Here is an 18,546-nt window from a genome sequence, read left to right as displayed (position 1 = left end):
TCACCCCCTGGGGTGCTGAGTCATGTCGGGTGGCAGCCCCTGGCCTCGGGGTGCTGAGGGTGCAGGGCGGGTGGGAGCCAACCCCTGCCCACCCCCCACGGTGCTTTGGGGGGCACTGAGCCTGTCCCTCCCCAGGGGGGCTTTTTCGGTGGTCCGGCGCTGCGTCAAGCTCTGCACCGGCCATGAGTACGCCGCCAAGATCATCAACACCAAAAAGCTCTCAGCCAGAGGTAGGTCCCCCAGAAACCCAAGACCCCCAGAAACCCAAGACCCTCCCAGCACCTGGGGGTACCCCTGGGGCCACCCCAGCCCAGCCACATGCAATACCTATGGAGACACTCCTGGTACCCTGATGCCCATGACACCCGTGACAGCCGTGACCCCAGTGGTGCTGGTGGCACCAGGTACCAGTGAGGAGGGGGTGCTCCAGGGAGTGGGGTCTGATCCTGTCCTTCCCTATTATCCCCCTATGCCTCCCCTGGGGCCCCTCAGAGCCTGGGCTGTCCCTGAGGGGTATCCTGGGGGTATGCAGATGTGAGCAGACAGCATGTGTGTGTGTGTACAGGTATGTGTGTACAGGTGTGTGTGTACGGGGGGGGATGTGCACAGGTGAGCTCTGTGTGTGCGTGTGCACAGGTGTGAACTCTGTGAGTGTGCAAAGGTGACCTCTGTGTATGTGTGCACACGGGTGTGAACACTGTGTGTACACAGGTGTGAGCTGTGTGTGTATGTGCACAGGTGTGAACTCTGTGTGTGTGTGCACAGGTGTGAGCTCTGTGTGTGCACAGATGTGAGCTCTGTGTGTGCACAGGTGCGAGCTCTTTATGTACAGGTGTGAGCTCTGTGTGTGTGTGTGCGTGCACAGGTGTGAGCTGTGTGTGTGCAGAGGTGATCTCTGTGTGTGCACAGCTGTGAACTCTGTTTTTGTGTGCACAGGTGTGAGCTCTGTGTGTGTGCATGCCCAGGTGTGATCTGTGTGTGCACACAGGTGAGCTCTGTGTGCGTGCACAGATGTGAGCTGTGTGTGTACACAGGTGTGAGCTCTGTTTGTGTACAGGTGTGAGCTCTGTGTGTGTGTGCATGTGCACAAGTGTGAGCTCTGTGTACAGGTGTGAGCTCTGTGTGTGTGTGTGCACAGATGTGAGCTGTGTGTGTACACAGGTATGAGCTCTGTTTGTGTACAGGTGTGAGCTCTGTGTGTGTGTGCATGTGCACAAGTGTGAGCTCTGTGTACAGGTGTGAGCTCTGTGTGTGTGTGTGCACAGATGTGAGCTGTGTGTGTGTGCACACAGGTGTGAGCTCTGTGTGTGTGTGTGCATGCCCAGCTGTGATCTGTGTGTGTGCACAGGTGAGCTCTGTGTGTGCACAGGTGTGAGCTCTGTGTGTGTGTGTGTGCACACAGGTGTGAGCTCTGTGTGTACACAAGTGCGAGCTCTGTGTACAGGTGTGAGCTCTGTGTGTGTATGTGTGTGCCCAGCTGTGATCCGTGTGTGTGCACAGGTGTGAGCTGTGTGTGCATGCAGTGGTGTGAGCTCTATGCACTAAGGTCTGAGCTCTGTGCACACAGGTGTGTGATGTGTATGTATGTGTGCACAGGTGTGTGTGTGATGGTGGGTCTGTGCACACGTGTGAGCAGTGGAGGGTATCTGAGTGTATGTGCACAGATCTGTGTTCACAGCGTGTGTCCATGTACAGATTTGTGTGTTCATGGAGTGTGTGTACACACGTGTGAGTGCACACCTGTGAGCAGGGGGCCTACGTGTGTGTGTGTGCAGATGTGTGTGTCCTTGGTGTGCACCCAGGTGTGAGCAGGTAGGGTGTGCATCAGTGTGTGTGTGTGTGTGTGTGTGTGTGTGTGTGTACGCACAGGGGTGGGCACTGCTGTGTGTTGTACACCTGTGAGGAGGGCAGGTGCCTGTTGGATGTGATGGGGTGTGCACACAGCTCAGCAGGGGGTTGTGCAGATGTGGGATGTGTGACAGTGTGCAGGAGTGTAGGTGTTTGAGGGGGTGCACCTGGGTGAGAGGCAGCGTCCAGTGACACAGGGTGGGTGGGTGTGTGCTCTGTGTGTGTCTGTGGCCATGGCTGCGTGCACAGGCTGAGCAGTGAGTGCAGGGGGGTGCCCACAATGTGTGTGTATGAACTGTGTGTGAACTGTGTATGTTCACACACACATGCATGTGCAAGGGGGGATGTGAGCAGGTGCACACACCTGTCCACATATCTGTTCCCTCGTGTACAGACACAGCCAGGGGTGCAGCTGCACACACAGGTACAGGTGTGTGCTCCTACAGTGGGCAGTGCAGTCACACATGGGTACAGTCACACAGAGGCACAGCTGCATGGATGTACAGCTGCACACACAGGTACCTCCACAGCTGCACACCCCAGTACACACCCACAGACCAAGGTACAGAGATGCACATGGATGCAGCCACACACACACACATGTACACCTGTGCACGCAGGTACAACCACACAGCTGTACAACTGCACACACGGGTACAGACACACACAGGCACATCCGCACATGTGCACAACTGCAGGTGCTACCCCCACCTGGACACAGACACCCCCATACACATGCACACCCACACACCCGCACACCTGTCACACATATACAACCACACGCCTGCACACCCGCACACATGTACAGCCACAGGTGCTTGCCCACGTGTGCACTCCCATCCATAGGTGTGTACCTGCGTTCACACATACACATCCACACAGACGGGAACAGCTCCATAAACATACACACGTGCACACCTGTGCATGCTGGTGCACACCTGCACACATGTGTGCACGCCCACATACACATGCACACACGTGCAAACCTGCACATACTTGCACATGTGCACACCCAGACACACATGCACACGCCCACAGGTGCACACACACCCCTGGCCCCTGTGCACACCTGCACATGCGCACAGAGCCACGTGCCCTCCCACGGGGACGCCTGTGGCTCCTCTCCCTGAGGCTGGGCCGGGGACAGATGCCTGGGGTGGGGCGTGTTGGGGGCAGGGCAGGTGCCCCCCTGACCCCTGCCCCCCCCAGACCACCAGAAGCTGGAGCGCGAGGCGCGCATCTGCCGGCTGCTCAAGCACTCCAACATCGGTGAGTGACCTGGGGACACCTGGGGACACCTGGGGGGTCTCTCTGCTGGGGTCCTGCCGGGGGCCACCCAGGGACATGCTGGGTGCCACCACGGGGTTGTGCCACCCTGGGAACGTGTGGGGTCCTGTGGGTTGCCACCCAGGGACACCCTGGATGACACCCTGGGGACACACGCTGGCTGTCCCTCCAGGGATGTGTGGGGTCTCACCCCTGAGGTCCTGCTGAGTGCCACAGTTGGAACACTCTGGGTGTGGGTGTGTGGGCTGCGTGTAACACAGACACGTGTGTGTGCCACTCGTAGTGTTTGGGGGGGGCTGGGGAGGGCTTTGGGAACTGAGACTGAGCCTGTCCCTGTCTGGTCCCCACAGTGCGGCTCCATGACAGTATCTCTGAGGAGGGTTTCCATTACCTCGTCTTTGACCTGTGAGTGTGGCTAGGGGGTCCCGGGCGTTCGGGGGGTGCTCAGGGAGTCTTGGGGGGGTCCCTGGGGTCCTGGGGTGACACGGTGCCTGGCTGTGTTTCAGGGTGACAGGTGGTGAGCTCTTTGAGGACATTGTGGCGCGGGAGTACTACAGCGAGGCCGATGCCAGGTGAGCCCCTGTGCCCCTCCAAACCCCCGGACACCCCTACACCCCTCCAGTGCCCCCCACCCTGGGAGGCTGCAGGGATGGGGCAGCTCCAGCAAGGCAGGCAGGGGGCACCCAGTGGGTGGGGGCATGCCCCCCCCACCTTCCCATTATTGTAATCCCTCCACCAGCTCTGTCCTGCTGCTGGGTGGGGTTCCCCTATGTCCCACTCACCACCCCATGCTCTCCCCTCTGCCTCTGAGGCCTGGCACTGTCATGACCTGTGCTGGGGGGGCTGGTGGCGGGTGGGGGGCCCCCAGGGCCCCCTGGTGCCGTCCCCAGCCCCCAGTGCCCTGTGTGCCGCCGTGTGCCTCTCCCCGTGGTCTCCGGGCTTTCACAACATTGTTTCTCCCCCTCTCTCGTTCCCCCCATCTCCGACCCCCACCCCCGTCCCACCTTGTACCCCCACCTCCTCCATCCATCCCCTCATCCCTCTGTCCCTCCTGTCTCCCATCACATGTCGCTCGGGCTCTGTGCGTGTCCGTGTGTCCGTCCGTGTGTCCATCCGTGTGTCCATTCGTCCTTCCCACCGCTGCCCTCTGCTCACTGCTCCCCCACGGCACCCCTCGCCCTCTGTTTTGCCTCCTACAACTCCCCTGCCCCCCAAACTGCCTCTGTTTCCTCCCATCCCCCTCTCCTGCCCCCCTCTCCCACCCTTTTACCCCCAACTTGCTCCCACCCCGACTTTCCTTCTTGACTCCCACCCCCTTTACCTCATCCTGATCCCCCATATTGCCCCTTCTCCCAACCCTTACCCCTCCATCCTGCACCCCCTAATCCCTTCACCCCATCCTGCCCTCTCTTTATCCTTATCCTGCCACCCCTCTTCCACACCTTTATCCACAACCTGCCTCCCACCCCCTGCCTCTCCCTCCTGCCCCCCCCATCCCAACCCCCATCCTGTCCTCCCCACCCTCTGCCTCTCCATCCTGCCACCCCATCCCGATCCCCCATGGCCCCATCCTGCCCACCTCCCACGCCCCTTGGCCCATCCTGACCCCCATCCTGACCCCTCTCCCAACCCTAACCCTCCATCCTGCCCCCCCCCCGCCCCTGCCCCCGCCCCCCGTTCTGTTTTGCAGTCACTGTGTCCATGAGCTCTTTGCCCGCGTTCCTCCCACCCATCACTTTGCCCCTGAGCAGAGGGAGCCGCAGGTCAGTATCTGGGGGGGGGGCCGGGGGAGCCGTGCCCCCTGCGCTGCCCCTGCCCGCCGCAGCCCCCGCTTCCCAGCCCCCTGCTCCGCTCACAAGGACCCAGCTGTGGGGCTCTCTCCTCACTCTTTTTTCTCCCCAACCACCCTCTTTTTGCCCCCCCCTTACAGGGAGATTGCCCCCCCCAATGCCCCTCCTCCCCCAGCTGGGTGGGAACCCTCCCCTTCACCCCCATTTCAGGCTCTCATTCCCCGCTCCTTCCCTCTTTCTTTCTTGTCTCGTCTCCATCTGCCCCCCCCGCCCCATACCCCCTGTCCCCCCACCCCGTGAGTCCTGTCTGGGGGACCCCGGCGTCTGGGTGGCAGCAGGGATGGGGAGGCCCCCGTGGGGGGCAGGGGTGGGACACAAAAGCAGCACTGGGGTGATCCCCAGTGGCTCCATGCCAAGACAGGAGCTCACCTGGTGGGCACTGAGAGGTGACCCCTGGGCAGTGACTTCCCCTCAGGAATGAACCCCCAGCCACTGATGACCCCCAGGCAGTGACCCCCCCAGACAGTGATGCCCCCAGGAGCGATCCTTCGGGGGGTGACAACTCTGGAGTGACCCCCCAAGCAGTAACCCCCTCCAGGGGTGACCCCCAAGGAATGACCCCTAAGCAGTGACCCACCCCAGGTGTGATCCCTGCTCAATGACCCCCTGAAGTGAAACCTCCTGGTGACTCCTCCAGGCAGTGATCCCCAAGGACTGGCCCTCCCCCCATGAGTGAGCCCCTGGCAGGGGTACAGAGGGTGCATTCCGCACCCCCCAATCTAAGGTTACCACTTGTTTCTGTCAGCTCCCCCTGGGGTGCAGGGGGGCCCCAGCAGTGGAGCAGGGGGCCAGTTTGGGGCCGCAGGTCCCAGACAGAGGGTGTGGGAGATGAGGGAGCAGCATACTCCTGACCCCCCCCCCCGTTTGCATGCAGCCACTGCATCCAGCAGATCCTGGAGGCCGTCCTGCACTGTCACCAGATGGGGGTGGTCCACAGGGACCTCAAGGTGAGTGTGTCCCCCCAGATCCCCATCTGTCCCTCTGCCCCTCTCCCTCAGCCCAGCTCTCAGGGTCCCCACAGCATGGGGTGGGCCCTGGCTCAGTGGGTCCTGGGGGTCACTGAGATCCCGCTGGGGTTGGGGGATCCCCTCTGCTCTGAGCACTCCCAGCTGTCATCTTCCTTTTCTGGGGGTGCACGTGACCCCCTCAGTCATGGCACGGTCCTGTGCTGCTGGGGGGGCTCACTGTGAGCCCCCTGCTTGCTATGTCCTTGTTGGGGGGTGTGAGCTGGCTCGGGGTGGGGGTGAGGTCAAGACAGGACACGGGATGGTGGGTGGAATGGTGGGTGAGATACTGGGGGAGGGATAGCAGAGGATGGTGGGATATGGGGGGATGGAGGGATATGGGGGGATGGTGGGTGGGATACAGGGGGATAATGAGATGAGGCAAGTAGGACATGGGGTGACCCTGAGCTGGCCATGGGGCTGTGCTCCCCGGCACCCTGGGCCGGTGGTAGAGGGTGCCCATGGCTGCAGGCACATGGCACACAGCTGGCCAACAGGCAGGACATGTTCAATGGCAGCTGCAAAGCCCTTCTGCTTCCCCCATCCCTCCTCTCCCTCCCCGCCCCCCGTGCCTGTGCCCTGTGCTGCCCATGCCTGGTGCTCTCTGTGCCTGGTGCCCACACAGCCGGAGAACCTGCTCCTGGCCAGCAAGTGCAAAGGGGCGGCGGTGAAGCTGGCGGACTTTGGCCTTGCCATTGAGGTGCAGGGGGATCAGCAGGCCTGGTTTGGTGAGTACCGCTGCCTCCTGTCCCCCCCACAGCCCTGGCCCATGCCCAACGTGTCCTGCTCACCGTGTCCCTGCTCTGTGCCCGCTGTGTCCCTTCTGTGGCCACCATGTCTCTGCCCACGCCTGCCCTGTCCCTGTGCCATATCCACTGAGTCCCTGCCCTGTTCCCACTGCATTCTCTCGTGCCCACAAAACACAGCACTGTAACAGCTACTGAGAAAAAATTAACTCTACCATAGCTGAAACCAGGACATCACCACAGCCCTGTCCCATACCCGCCATGTCCGTGTCTTGTGCCCACAGCATCCTGCCCTGTGCCCACCACATCCTCCCATGCCCAGCACATCCCTGCCCCGTGCCCATGTCCCAGTCCTGTGCCCCCGTGTCCTGCCCTGTGCCCCCTCCCTGTCCCCGCCTGCCGTGGCTCACTCGTCTCTGTCCCCATCCCAGGATTCGCGGGCACGCCCGGTTACCTGTCCCCTGAGGTCCTGCGCAAAGAGGCCTATGGCAAACCTGTGGACATCTGGGCATGCGGTAAGAGCCCATCCCTGCCCCAATCCCTTCCCAGTCCCTGCCCAATGCCTGCCCAATCCCATCCTAATCCCTGCCCCATGCCTGCCTAATCTCTGACTGATCTCATTGTGATTCCGCCCCACTCCCATTCTGGCCCCTTCCTGGCTCCATCCTAGTCTCATCCCATTCCCATCCCAGTCTCACCCTGGTCCCATCCCAGTTCCTGTCTCATCTGTGTCCCAGTCCCATCCTGGTCCCATCCCTGTCCCCATCCCATGGCCATCCTGTGCCATGTGCCCCGGCCGTGCCGCACTCTCCTGGCGGGTGCCATCCTGGCAGCATGGGGACAGGCCACGCTGGGATCACTGCTGTGACGTGGGGACACCACAGGGACAGAGGGAGCCAGGGGGTGGCTGGGGGTCCCTGCATCCCCCTGACCCTGCTCTCCCTGGCCCAGGGGTCATCCTGTACATCCTCCTGGTGGGCTACCCGCCGTTCTGGGATGAAGACCAGCACAAACTCTACCAACAGATCAAGGCCGGGGCCTATGATGTAAGTTCCCAGTACCAGGACCTCCCGTGCTGTGATGGCCAACCCGTTAACTCCAGAACCTACTGAGGGATGCTACAGCTAATCCCAGTGGGCAGAAGCTGGGGGGGATGGCTTTGGGCCACACCTTCAGTGGCTGGTTGGGGACGTGTGGACACGGAGGGACACGGCTGCCATGGGGCTGCCCCTCCAGAGCTGTCAGCCTTCTGTGTCCCTGTTTCCCCCCAGTTCCCTTCGCCCGAGTGGGACACGGTCACCCCTGAAGCAAAAAACCTCATCAACCAGATGCTGACCATCAACCCCGCCAAGCGTATCACAGCTCACGAGGCCCTCAAGCACCCGTGGGTCTGCGTAAGTGTCACGTGTCCCCCACTGGTGTGTGTCCCTCTGGCCCAGTGGCCAGTAGCACCTGGCGCTGACTCTGCTGTCCCCCATAGCAACGCTCCACCGTGGCCTCCATGATGCACAGGCAGGAAACAGTGGAGTGCCTGAAAAAGTTCAACGCCCGGAGGAAGCTCAAGGTGAGGGGGTAAAGCATGGGCTGGAGATGGTGCTTGTCCCCCTGGCACCACCCTGTGTCTCCATGGGGCTCTCCTGCGGGACCCTGCCCAGCCTGCTGTGGGACCCTGCCTTGTCTGCTGTGGGACCCTCCCCAGCCTGCTGTGGGACCCTCCCCAGCCTGCTGTGGGACTGGCCCTATGTCCTGGCCGTGCCCAGTGCACGCTTCCATCCTGGCACACACCAGGGCCATCTGGTGTGTTCCCATGAGGTACGGTCCCATTCCAGTGGTTCCCACCCTGGCCATGCCCACTGCTCTGCCGTGGGCTGCGGTCCCATCCCAGTGACACCCAGTGTGGCACGGTCCCATCCTGCCCCTGCACAGTACGTGTCCCCATGCCATGGTTCTAGCCTACCCCCCCTCGTGCTGCCCCCCTATCCTGCACCCTCCATCCCACTGCCCAGTCCCATGGCTCCATCCTACCCCCTCATCCTGCAGCCCCCTCTCGCACTTCTCAGTCCCCTGGGCCCCACCCTGCACCGCTCATCCCTTCCTCCTTCATCCTGGACCCCATATCCCATCACCCCACTTCCCTCTCCATTCCACTCCGCCTGTCCCATCCCCTGCTCCCAGGACCCCTCCTGTCCTTTTTCACCCCCATGCCCCCTCCCCTGCTCCCAGTACCCCTCCTGTCCTTTTTCACCCCCATGCCCCCTCCCCTCACTGTGCCCTTCCCCACAGGGCGCCATCCTCACCACTATGTTGGCCACCAGGAACTTCTCAGGTAAGGGGGGGACGCCTGCTGGCCGGGGGGGCCAGGGGCCACAGCACCCCTGCCCACAGCTCCCCCCTGGGCTGGTGCCCCCCTCTCTCTGTCGCTGTCTTTCTCTCTTTCTCCCCTCCCCCCCCTTAACCCCCCCATTTTTTCCCCATCGGCGAGGACGGGGCGTGTGGTAGCCAAGGTGGGGGCAGGACCCGGCCCCCCCTGCCCCACACACACAGCAGCAGGTAGTGCCCGGTCCCCGTGTGTCCCCCCCCACTCCGGTGGCTGGTGGGGGGGCGACACGGGGAGGGGGACGGAGCATCCCCAGCCACCCCAGGCCTGAGCCCAGGGTGATGGGCACCCTAAGAGTTCTCGTTGGGGGGGTGGAAGTTGGGGGTCCCAGCTGCAGCCCCACCAGCCCCCTAACAGGAGCTCTGCTCCCTCTCTCTCTCTCTCGTGGCCCGCAGTGGGCAGACAGACCACCGCTCCTCCGACCATGTCGGCGGCCGCCGCCGGGGCCCCCCTGGGGCTGGTGGAACAAGGTAGACGCGTCCGCAAAGGGCCCCCCCGGCCCCGCTTGGTCTCTGTGTGTCCCCGGATCCTTCATCCCCACGTCCCCCTCTTCTCCCAACCATCCTCTTCCCCACTTCCCCCTCCCCAACAGGTTTCGGGTGCCCTCCTCGGAAATCGGAGCGCATGCATGGCCGCCCTGCACTGCCCCCTCCTCACCCTGCAGCCTCTCCCCCTCTCCACCGAGAAATGCCACTGTCCCCCCTGCTGACGCCCTGGGGAGGTCTCTGCCCCACCCCCCATCCCATGGAGGAATCTGCTGGGTGCTTGTGCCCTGGCCAGTGGTCCCTGAAGGGGCACATACAGTGGTGGCATCCCCAGGGTCCCCACCTGGGCCAGCAATGGGGAGTTGGGGGCAGAGGGATAATTCTAGGGTGTCCCCTCCCCCATTGCTCCCACCCCGTGGCACTGCTCCCTCTATGCACACAGTGGGGGCACACCAGTGAATGGAGGGGGGCAAACTGGCTGCACGTCCCGTGTCCCCCTGTGTCCCCACCCTGCATGTCCCTCCCTTGCATGTGCCAACCCCCCCACACGTGACATCCCCCGCATGTGACTCCCCCTGCATGTGGCCACCCCCCACCCCAGCTTCCGAGAGCTGCAGCCAGTGTTTGTGACACCGTGAAACACTCGGCGGGTCTTAAACCACACCCCCCCTAAAGGGCTACCACTGCCCCCCTGCCAGGGGTTTCCCCTCCCCCCCCCCCCCCCAGTTTGGCTCTGGTTTAAAACCCCACCTCTCAGTGCCCGCCTGCTTTCAGAGGAGGGACCAGGACCCTTGGGGACACCCTGCCAGGGACCCCTGGGGGGACATAGGTCCATGGGGGGAGGGGTGGGGTGTCCCCTCCTCCCCTCATATGCCCCCCCTTGGGTTCTGATTGGTGCCACCCCGCTGTCACTGGACTTGTTACCACACAGCCCCCTCTAACCTGTGAGACAACTGGGGGGTTCCCCAAGCTTGGAGGAGCTACGAGGATGCTTAAGGTGACACAGCCCACCCCCTCATAGCCACTTTTGGCCCCCATGTCCCCAGCCCCCCCACCCGACCAGTGGCCAGAGATTGTGATAGCAGTGACAGATGCTCATCCCTGCGCCCATCCTTGTCCCCCTCCAGGGAGACACGGGGGGGCACAGGTGGCTGTGTCCCCCCCCCCCGCACCCCATACTCAACTCATCTTTTTTTTATGTTCTTTTTTTATGTTTTTCCCCTTTTCCTCCTTTTCCCCCCTTTCTCTCTTGCCCCCCTCCCCCTCCTCTCTCTCGCTTTCCTCTCTGCATTTCTCCAAGGTAAGCCAGTCCTGTGCCCCCCACATGGGGGCCACCAGGATGGGGACCCTCCCCAAGTTGGGGACACCCCCTTCCTCCAGTCTAAGGACCCACTAAGTTTGGGGACCCCCCCAGAAGGGGGACATCACACCTGGATGGGGATCCCCAGAGGTTGAGGACACCCCTCCCATGATGGGGACAACCCCTCCCAGTTGGGGACCTCCCTCGAGTTTGGGAACCTTCTCTTATGATGGGAACACCCACCAGGATAGGGGAAACCCCTGAAGGTAGGGGACACCCCTCTCCGAATGGGGACACTCCCTTCACCCAGGATGGGGACCTCCCTGAGGTTGGGGACCCCTCCAGGTCCGAGGGACCCTAATGGGGTCACCTCTCCCAGCGTGGGGACTCCCCCCAGTATGGGAACACCCCCAGGACAGGGACACACCCCTCCTAGCATGTCCCCCCTCCCCAACATGGGGATGGTGAGTGCTGCCAGCACCCAGGGTGGGATCAGGTTGGATGGCCGAAAGGGTCTGGGTTTGGGGGGACATACAGTGTCCCTTGTCCCAGGGGGGCAGTACTAACACTCTCTCCCTCCGCAGCAGCTAAGAGCTTACTGAACAAGAAGGCGGATGGCGTGAAGGTGAGGGGCCAGCAGGGGGGCCAGGGTGGGCTGCTCCCCCCATGCCACTGAGCCCCCCCTATTTCTCCCCTCTAGCCCCAGACCAACAGCACCAAAGGCAGCGCCGGTGTCACCAGCCCCAAGGGGACCCTCCCACCTGCTGCCTTGGTAGGTGTCCCCCACCCTGCACCCCCCAGACTCCCCATCCCACTGGATCCATCCCACCAGCCCATCCCATCCATTGCCATGCGCGCCCCCTGACCAGCTGTTCCCGGGGGTGCTGGGGAGGGGGTGTCCCGAGGATGGAGAGGGGTGTGCAGGACATGGGCATGGGGTGACCCTGCTGCACAGATGAGGTGGGTGAAGGGTACGGGCACATGGACAGCCCCGTGTCCTCCCCAGCAGACAGTGACATGGGTGCAGGACACGGTCACACGGGTGCCCCACCACGGGCACAAGGTAGGTGCTGGAAACAGGCGCAGAGACACTCCTGCCATGGGGACAGCAAGGTGGGTTCAGGGCACAGGCATGTGGATGCTCCACCCTGGGGACAAGGTGAGTGCAGGGTACAGGCACAGAATGCCCCGTAATGGGGACAACTCCATGCAGGATGTGGGCACGAGGATCCCAGTGACACAATGACAAGGTGGGCAAAGGGTATGACCGTGGCTGCTCCACTGTGCAGGTGGCAAGGTGGGTGCAGGGTGCACAGGGATGGGGGTGCTGACCACGAGCCTACAGGTGAGGTAAGTGCAGGATGTGGGCACAGGGCTGCCCAGCTTTCACAGGGAGTGCAGGACAGAGGGAAAGGGGGGCACATCTGGAGCAGCAGGTGCAAGATGCAGGCATGCTCTGGTGATGCCAACAGCAAGGTGGGTGCAGGATGTGGGCACAGGGGTACCCATCATGACCTGGGTGGCACAGGGGGTGCAGCATAAGGGCGGAGGGATGGTACCATGAAGGCAGGATACATGCAGGGCAATGCCCAGCTGGCACAGAGTGCTGGACACCAGTGAAGGGATGCCCAGCTGGTCAGTGAGTGTGAGATATGGAGAAAGGGATGCGCACCCCCCACAGTGAAGGTGGGTTGCAGGCAGGGGGATGCTAGGGATGATGGATGTTTGGGATGCTGGCTGCGGGATGGTCAGGATGAAAGCTGAGGAATGCTTGGGATGCATGCGGTGGTATGGTTGGGATGCAGGCACAGGGATGGTCTGGATGCAGGCTGAGGGATGCTCATGGATGCAGGGAGGATGGTTGGGATGCAGACACGAGGGTGTTCAGGATGTGGGCAGTGACGTTCTCAGATGCATGGTGAGTGCAGCCCCTGGGCACTGGGATGCAGGACATGGGCGCTGCCCCCCAGCCCAGCCCATCCCCTCAGCCTCTCACTGCGTCTTTCCCCACTGCTCTGCCCCCCCTTCTCCCCTTTTCTCCCCCCTCCACATCTGTGAATTAAACCATTTGGCTTTGCTGGACTAATGACACTCTGCTTCTCTTCCCCCTTCTGCCCTTCCCAAATCCGGTCTGGGTCTCTCCTTGCCCCTGTCCACGTGCTGCTCGCTTCGTCGTCCCCCCTCATTGTTCCCCCTCTGGGCTCTCGCTTCCCCCCCGCCTCTGTCTCTCCCCCTTCTCCTGTAGGAGCCTCAAACTACTGTAATTCATAACCCTGCAGACGGCATCAAGGTATTGCTGCCCCCCGCCATCCCCGGGACTGGGGGTCCCCGCTTTCCGCCTCCATCCTCCCCCCAGCATCAGCCATGGCGCGGGGCGGGGGGTGACGTGGATGAGGAATGCGCGCAGGGCGCGGTGACAGCGGGGTCCCCCCACGGTGTCTGGCATCGTTGGGGTCCTGCCAAGCCCCAGCTGGGCTCGTCCCCCCTCCCCGTCCCCCCAAGGCCAGGTCTGACCCCCCTGTTTGTGTCTCCCCCCCACCGCCGCCGTCCCGCGGGCAGGAGTCATCCGACAGCACCAACACCACCATCGAGGATGAGGACACCAAAGGTGACGGGCGCTGGGGGCGGTGGGGACGCACTGGGACGCATTGGGAGGGAGCCGAGATGCACTGGGGTGCTAGGATGCATTGGGTTGCACTGGAATGGCACTGGGATGCACTGGGAGTGTCTTGGAATGCCCTGGGGTGGTGATAGGATGGCACCAGTATGCATTGGGGTGCACTGGAATGGTACCGGGATGAACTGGGATGGCACAATGATGCCCTGGGATGGCACTGGGATGCACTCAAACAGTTCTGGAATGCACTGGCTTAGCACTAGGATGCATTGGAGTGCACTGGAAGTGTGCTGGAATGCACTGGGATGGAGCTGGGATGCACTTGGATGGCACTAGGATGCATTGGGGTGTACTGGAATGGAACTGGGCTAGCACCAGGGTGCATTTGGTTCACTGGGATGCATTGGGATGGAGCTGGGTTGGCAAAGGATGCATTGGGGTGCACTGGAATGATGCTGAGACACTGCGACCGTGCTTGGATGCACTGGGATAGCACTGGAATGCACCGGGATGGCACCAGGATGCATTGGGGTGGCACTAGGATGCACTGGGAGTGTACTGGATGGAATGCATTGGAATAGAGCTGGGATGCACTGGATTGGCACTAAGTTGCACTGGGATGAACTGGGATGGAACTGGCATGGCACCAAGATGCTGTTGGTGCACTGAGGTTACACTGTGATGCACTGGGGCAACACTGGAATGCACTGGGAGGGACCAGGATGCATTGGGATGGCACTGGGATGGCACTAGGTTGCACTGGAATGGCACAGGGATGGCAAAAGAACTCATTGGGTTGCACTGGGACATCACTGGGATGCACTGGGAGACAGTTGGAATGCACTGGGATGGATTTGGGGTGCACTAGGATGGAGCTGGGATGACACCCAGGATGCATTGAGATGCACTGAGATGGCACCAGGATGCACTGGGATGGACCTGAGATGCCTCCAGGGTGCATTGGGACATCACTTGGATGCACTGGGAGCATGCTGGGATGCACTGGGATGGTACTAGGTTGCATTGGGGTGCAATGAGATGGCACTGGGATGGATTGGATGCACTACAAGCACATGGGGCCAGACTGGGACAGCACTGGAATGCTCTGGAATGGGGCTGGGATAGCACCGAGGTGCATTAAGTTGCACTGAGATGGACTGGTGTGGTATTGGGATGCACTAGAGTGTACTGGAAAGGCACTGGGATTCATTGAGAAGGCATGGGGATGGACAGACATGCACTGGGGTGGCATTGGGGTGCATTGGCATACACTGGTGTGGCACTGACATGCACTGAGGTGGCAGTGGGATGCACTGGGATGATGCTGGGACATGCTAGGATGGTACCAAGAGGTGCTCTGGATAGAACTGGGATGTACTGGGATGGATTGGGATGCACTAGAATAGCACTTAGACACATACTGTGACACTCAGATGTAGTGGGATGTCACTGGGATAAACTGGAGTGTACTGAGTGTACTGATATGCTCTGGAGTAGTACTGGGACATACTGGGATGGAAATGGGCTGTGTGGGAATGCACTGGAGTGGCACTGGGATGCACTAGGATGAAACTGGGATGACTGGTGGCATCAGGATGAAATGAGGCATTGGGATGTAGTGGAGCAGGCTACACTGGAATGATACTGGAACATACTGGGATTGCACTGGGACACACTGGAATTCAACAGCATGATGCTGGGATGCACTGGGATGGAACTGGGCTGAACTGGAATATGCTGGAAGGGCACTGGGACACAGTAGGTTGGCACTGGTTTGCATTGAAATGTGCTGGGATGGCCCTGAGATGTACTGGTATAAAGTGGGGTGTATTGGGATGCCCTGGAATAGTACTGAGATGTAGTGGAATGGCACTGGAATGCGGTAGGATTGCACCGTGATGGAACTGGGATGTATTGGGAGGCACTGGGAGGCAATAGGATGGCACTGGGATGCACTGGGATGTATCAGAGGGCACTGGAGTAGCTCTGGGATTCACTGGCATACTCTGGGATGCAATAGGATTAGGGTGCAATAGGACTAGGATGTGTTGGGATGCACTTGCATGGAACTGAGATAGTGCTGGGATGCACTGGAATGGCACTGAGATAGTGGGATAGCACTGGGAGACGCTGGTATGGAACTGGCTGTATTGGGTTGTGCTAGAATGGCACTGGGATGTATTGGGACTTGCAGGGATAACAGTGGAGTGCACTAGGAACTACTGCAAAGTGCTGAGTGGGCACTGGGATGCTTGAGCATGCTGGGAGGGTACTGGGACATGCTGGGGTGGCACTGGTGTAGCACTGAGACACGCTGAGAGGATCATGCAGATACTTGTGGCAGAGCTATGGAGGCCTTGGGAGCACAGTGGTCCCTGTCTGTCCCCAAGGTCCTTCTGTCCCCAAGGGCTGTCTGTCTGTCCTCATGGTCCCTGTGTCTGTCCCCATGGTCCGTCCCCATGGTCTGTCTGTCTGTCTCCAAGGTTTGTCTGCCCCCAAGGTCTGTCTGTCCCTGTGTCTGTCCCCATGCCTCCCCTCTATGTCCCACGTCCATCCCAACATCCCGTCCACCGCCCCCCACGGTGTCCCCGCGGGGCGGGGGCAGTGGCAGTGACAGTGACGTGCCCCCAGCCCGCAAGCAGGAGATCATCAAGATCACGGAGCAGCTCATCGAGGCCGTCAACAACGGGGACTTCGAGGCCTACGCGTGAGTGGGGCAGGTCTGGTGGGGACGGGCTGGGGGGGCTGGGGCCTGGTGGGGTGGGGCCTGGTGGGGCGGTGCTGGGCCGCTCTCATCTGCTCCCTGCAGGAAGATCTGCGACCCGGGGCTCACCTCCTTTGAGCCCGAGGCGCTGGGCAACCTGGTGGAAGGGATGGACTTCCACCGCTTCTACTTTGAAAACTGTGAGTGGTTGACCCGCCAGTGGCACCTGCCCTGCCTGTGCTGCCTGCACCGCCTGCCCTGCCTGTGCCCTGCCCATGCCCTGCCCATCCTGCCGGCCCTGCCCACCCTCTCCGTATCTAGCCCATCCCTTTTCATGCTGTGTCCCTGCCTGTCTACTTCACTGGCCCTTGCCTGTTTCCTGTCTCTTGCCCACTGCCTGCCCACCCTGGTCACCTCTCTTGCCTGTCCCTAGCCATACCCTGCTGGGCCATCCATCCGCCTGCACTGCCACCATCCCTGCCCATTCCCCCGCCAGTTCCTCACCCGTTCGCTGCCCCCATCTGCGCACACCCCCCTGCCCGTGCCCTGCCCTGCTGACCTTGGCCCCCCTGCAGTGCTCTCCAAGAACAACAAGCCGATCCACACGACCATCCTGAACCCACACGTGCATGTCATCGGGGAGGACGCGGCCTGCATCGCCTACATCCGCCTCACCCAGTACATCGACGCGCAGGGCCGGCCCCGCACCAGCCAGTCCGAGGAGACCCGCGTCTGGCACCGCCGCGATGGCAAGTGGCAGAATGTCCACTTCCACGGCTCGGGGGCCCCTGTCGCCCCGCTGCAGTGAAGGTGAGGGCAGGATCAAGGTTTGGGGCGGTGGGGAGCCCCGGTTGTGGCTCACCGGGTGTCCCCACAGAGCTCGCCATGGCTGTCCTGGTTCCAGCCCGATGGAGACGGCGATGGGAGCCGAGGCAGCAGCCGGAGCTGCGGCCCCCCGAAGCACGCGTCCGCATGCCTGTCCCCCCCTGCCCTGGCCCCTGCTCCTCCCCCTCCAGTGCCTGTGTTTGCAGAAAACAAAAAGACAAAAAAAAAGCCGAAAACGAGGAAGACAACGAAAAAAAAAGGGGGAAAACCCACCCCAATCCCAACCCCACCCACACCCCCAAACCCTACCCAGCCGCTCGGCCACAGGCGGGGCGCTGGGGGGCTCAGCCCCCCCTCTCTGCCCGTCTCTCCTGGGGGGGCAGGGGGGGTCCCGGCCCCCCTCCCGGCTGTGCTCGTGGCGTGTCGCTGTCGCTGGTGGTGGATGTTGTTCTTTGGGCTCCGCTTCGCTCTGTCCTGCCCCGGCCCCTGTACATAGAGAGAGCTCTTTATTTTTGAATTCCCATGGGGGGTCCCCAGCCATGGGGGCTGCCAGGGGGTGAGTGAGGTGAGGGGGACACACACAGACTCTCCCTGCCCCCCCAGTCCAGCCCTGCCCCTGGGGGCCCGAGGCTGATCCCAGGCACTGCTGTGCAGGGAACACATGGGTGGCTGTGGGAGGGTCCCTCGGTCACACCCCCATCCCCAGTCCCCATCCTGCTGGTTGCCCTCGCCCAGCACCCCGTATCCCGAGTGCCAGCTCCAGGTGCTGGCAGGTTTTGGCAGGGGGATGTGGGTGCTATGTCAGGGGGCTGGGGGCAGCCAGGGGGTGTTGGGGTTCAGGGCGGGGGGCTCGGGACGATCCAGCCAGCACTGACGCGGCATCGGAAGCACTTTAGACTAAGAGAACGGGTCTCTTAAGGGGGCACAGGCTGCTCCGCCGGGGCCCCCCCAGCACACGCCCAGCCAGCACTCTGGGGGCACCCTGTCACCCCAACCCCCATCCCTGGGGATGCATCACGTCGCTCCTGGTGATCCCCACGCGATTCCCCCAGGGTGTCCCCTCCGTGCTGGGGGCTGGTTTTGGCTGGGGCGGGAGAGGGGGTGGGAGGGGCGGGGGATATTAATTATTTTTTAATTATTCTGATGATTTCTCTGCATGCCCTTTGCGCGGGAGCAACCCTCGGGCGCTAACGCTGTATGTCGAGGAGCTGAGCTGAGCTGTTCCTGTCCCATGAATGCTGGTGGATCGTTGCCAAATTTTTCTCTTTCCTCCCCTTTTCTCTCATTCTTTTTCTGTCTCCCCCCACCCCCCTCCCCAGCATATCCACCCGAACCCCCTAAAAAAACCCCTTTGTCTTTTCTTTCTGAGCCTTGTAAGTGTAAAAGATGACTCTGATTTCGTTTTTGTCTCGGGAAAACTGCAAATAAATTATGAGGAAAAACCAACCATCATTAAAGAAAGAGGTGGAGGGAGGAGGCCAAGTGCATCTGTCCCTGCCGGGG

General features: G+C 61.6%; 1 protein-coding gene across 8 annotated transcripts; it reads left to right on the top strand.

Moving 5' to 3' along the window:
• Positions 1-141: 141 nt before the first annotated feature.
• Positions 142-18,489, top strand: CAMK2B (calcium/calmodulin dependent protein kinase II beta). Of its 8 annotated transcripts, XM_064637762.1 has the most exons (20): positions 142-230; positions 3,058-3,117; positions 3,486-3,540; positions 3,642-3,707; positions 5,860-5,932; positions 6,615-6,717; positions 7,167-7,250; positions 7,687-7,781; positions 8,007-8,129; positions 8,216-8,299; positions 9,019-9,061; positions 9,508-9,582; positions 11,482-11,522; positions 11,598-11,669; positions 13,143-13,187; positions 13,457-13,505; positions 16,146-16,221; positions 16,324-16,418; positions 16,794-17,028; positions 17,096-18,489. In XM_064637762.1, exons 5-19 carry the CDS (start codon positions 5,906-5,908, stop codon positions 17,024-17,026), a joined length of 1,245 nt encoding a protein of 414 aa, XP_064493832.1. In that variant the 5' UTR covers positions 142-230; positions 3,058-3,117; positions 3,486-3,540; positions 3,642-3,707; positions 5,860-5,905; the 3' UTR covers positions 17,027-17,028; positions 17,096-18,489. The 8 variants fall into 8 exon arrangements, with proteins under 8 accessions (XP_064493832.1, XP_064493827.1, XP_064493826.1 ...); XM_064637757.1 differs by lacking the exons at positions 142-230; positions 3,058-3,117; positions 3,486-3,540 and adding an exon at positions 4,826-4,898 and having other exon boundaries at positions 11,485-11,522; XM_064637756.1 differs by lacking the exons at positions 142-230; positions 3,058-3,117; positions 3,486-3,540 and adding an exon at positions 4,826-4,898 and having other exon boundaries at positions 17,123-18,489.
• The last annotated feature ends 57 nt before the right edge of the window (positions 18,490-18,546 follow it).

Source organism: Pseudopipra pipra, chromosome 28, assembly GCF_036250125.1.
Source record: "Pseudopipra pipra isolate bDixPip1 chromosome 28, bDixPip1.hap1, whole genome shotgun sequence".
In the NCBI taxonomy this organism is placed as follows: Eukaryota; Metazoa; Chordata; class Aves; order Passeriformes; family Pipridae; genus Pseudopipra; species Pseudopipra pipra.
The sequence above is the reverse complement of the archived record's forward strand: the minus strand, read 5'-3'. Positions and strand labels throughout refer to the sequence as shown.

Bases quoted from the DNA above. Each gene is read 5' to 3' on its own strand.
- CAMK2B (XM_064637756.1), top strand. The intron at 7,251-7,686 runs GTAAGAGCCCAT...TCCCTGGCCCAG, and splicing joins TGTGGACATCTGGGCATGCG to GGGTCATCCTGTACATCCTC. The intron at 13,506-16,145 runs GTGACGGGCGCT...ACGTGCCCCCAG, and splicing joins CGAGGATGAGGACACCAAAG to CCCGCAAGCAGGAGATCATC.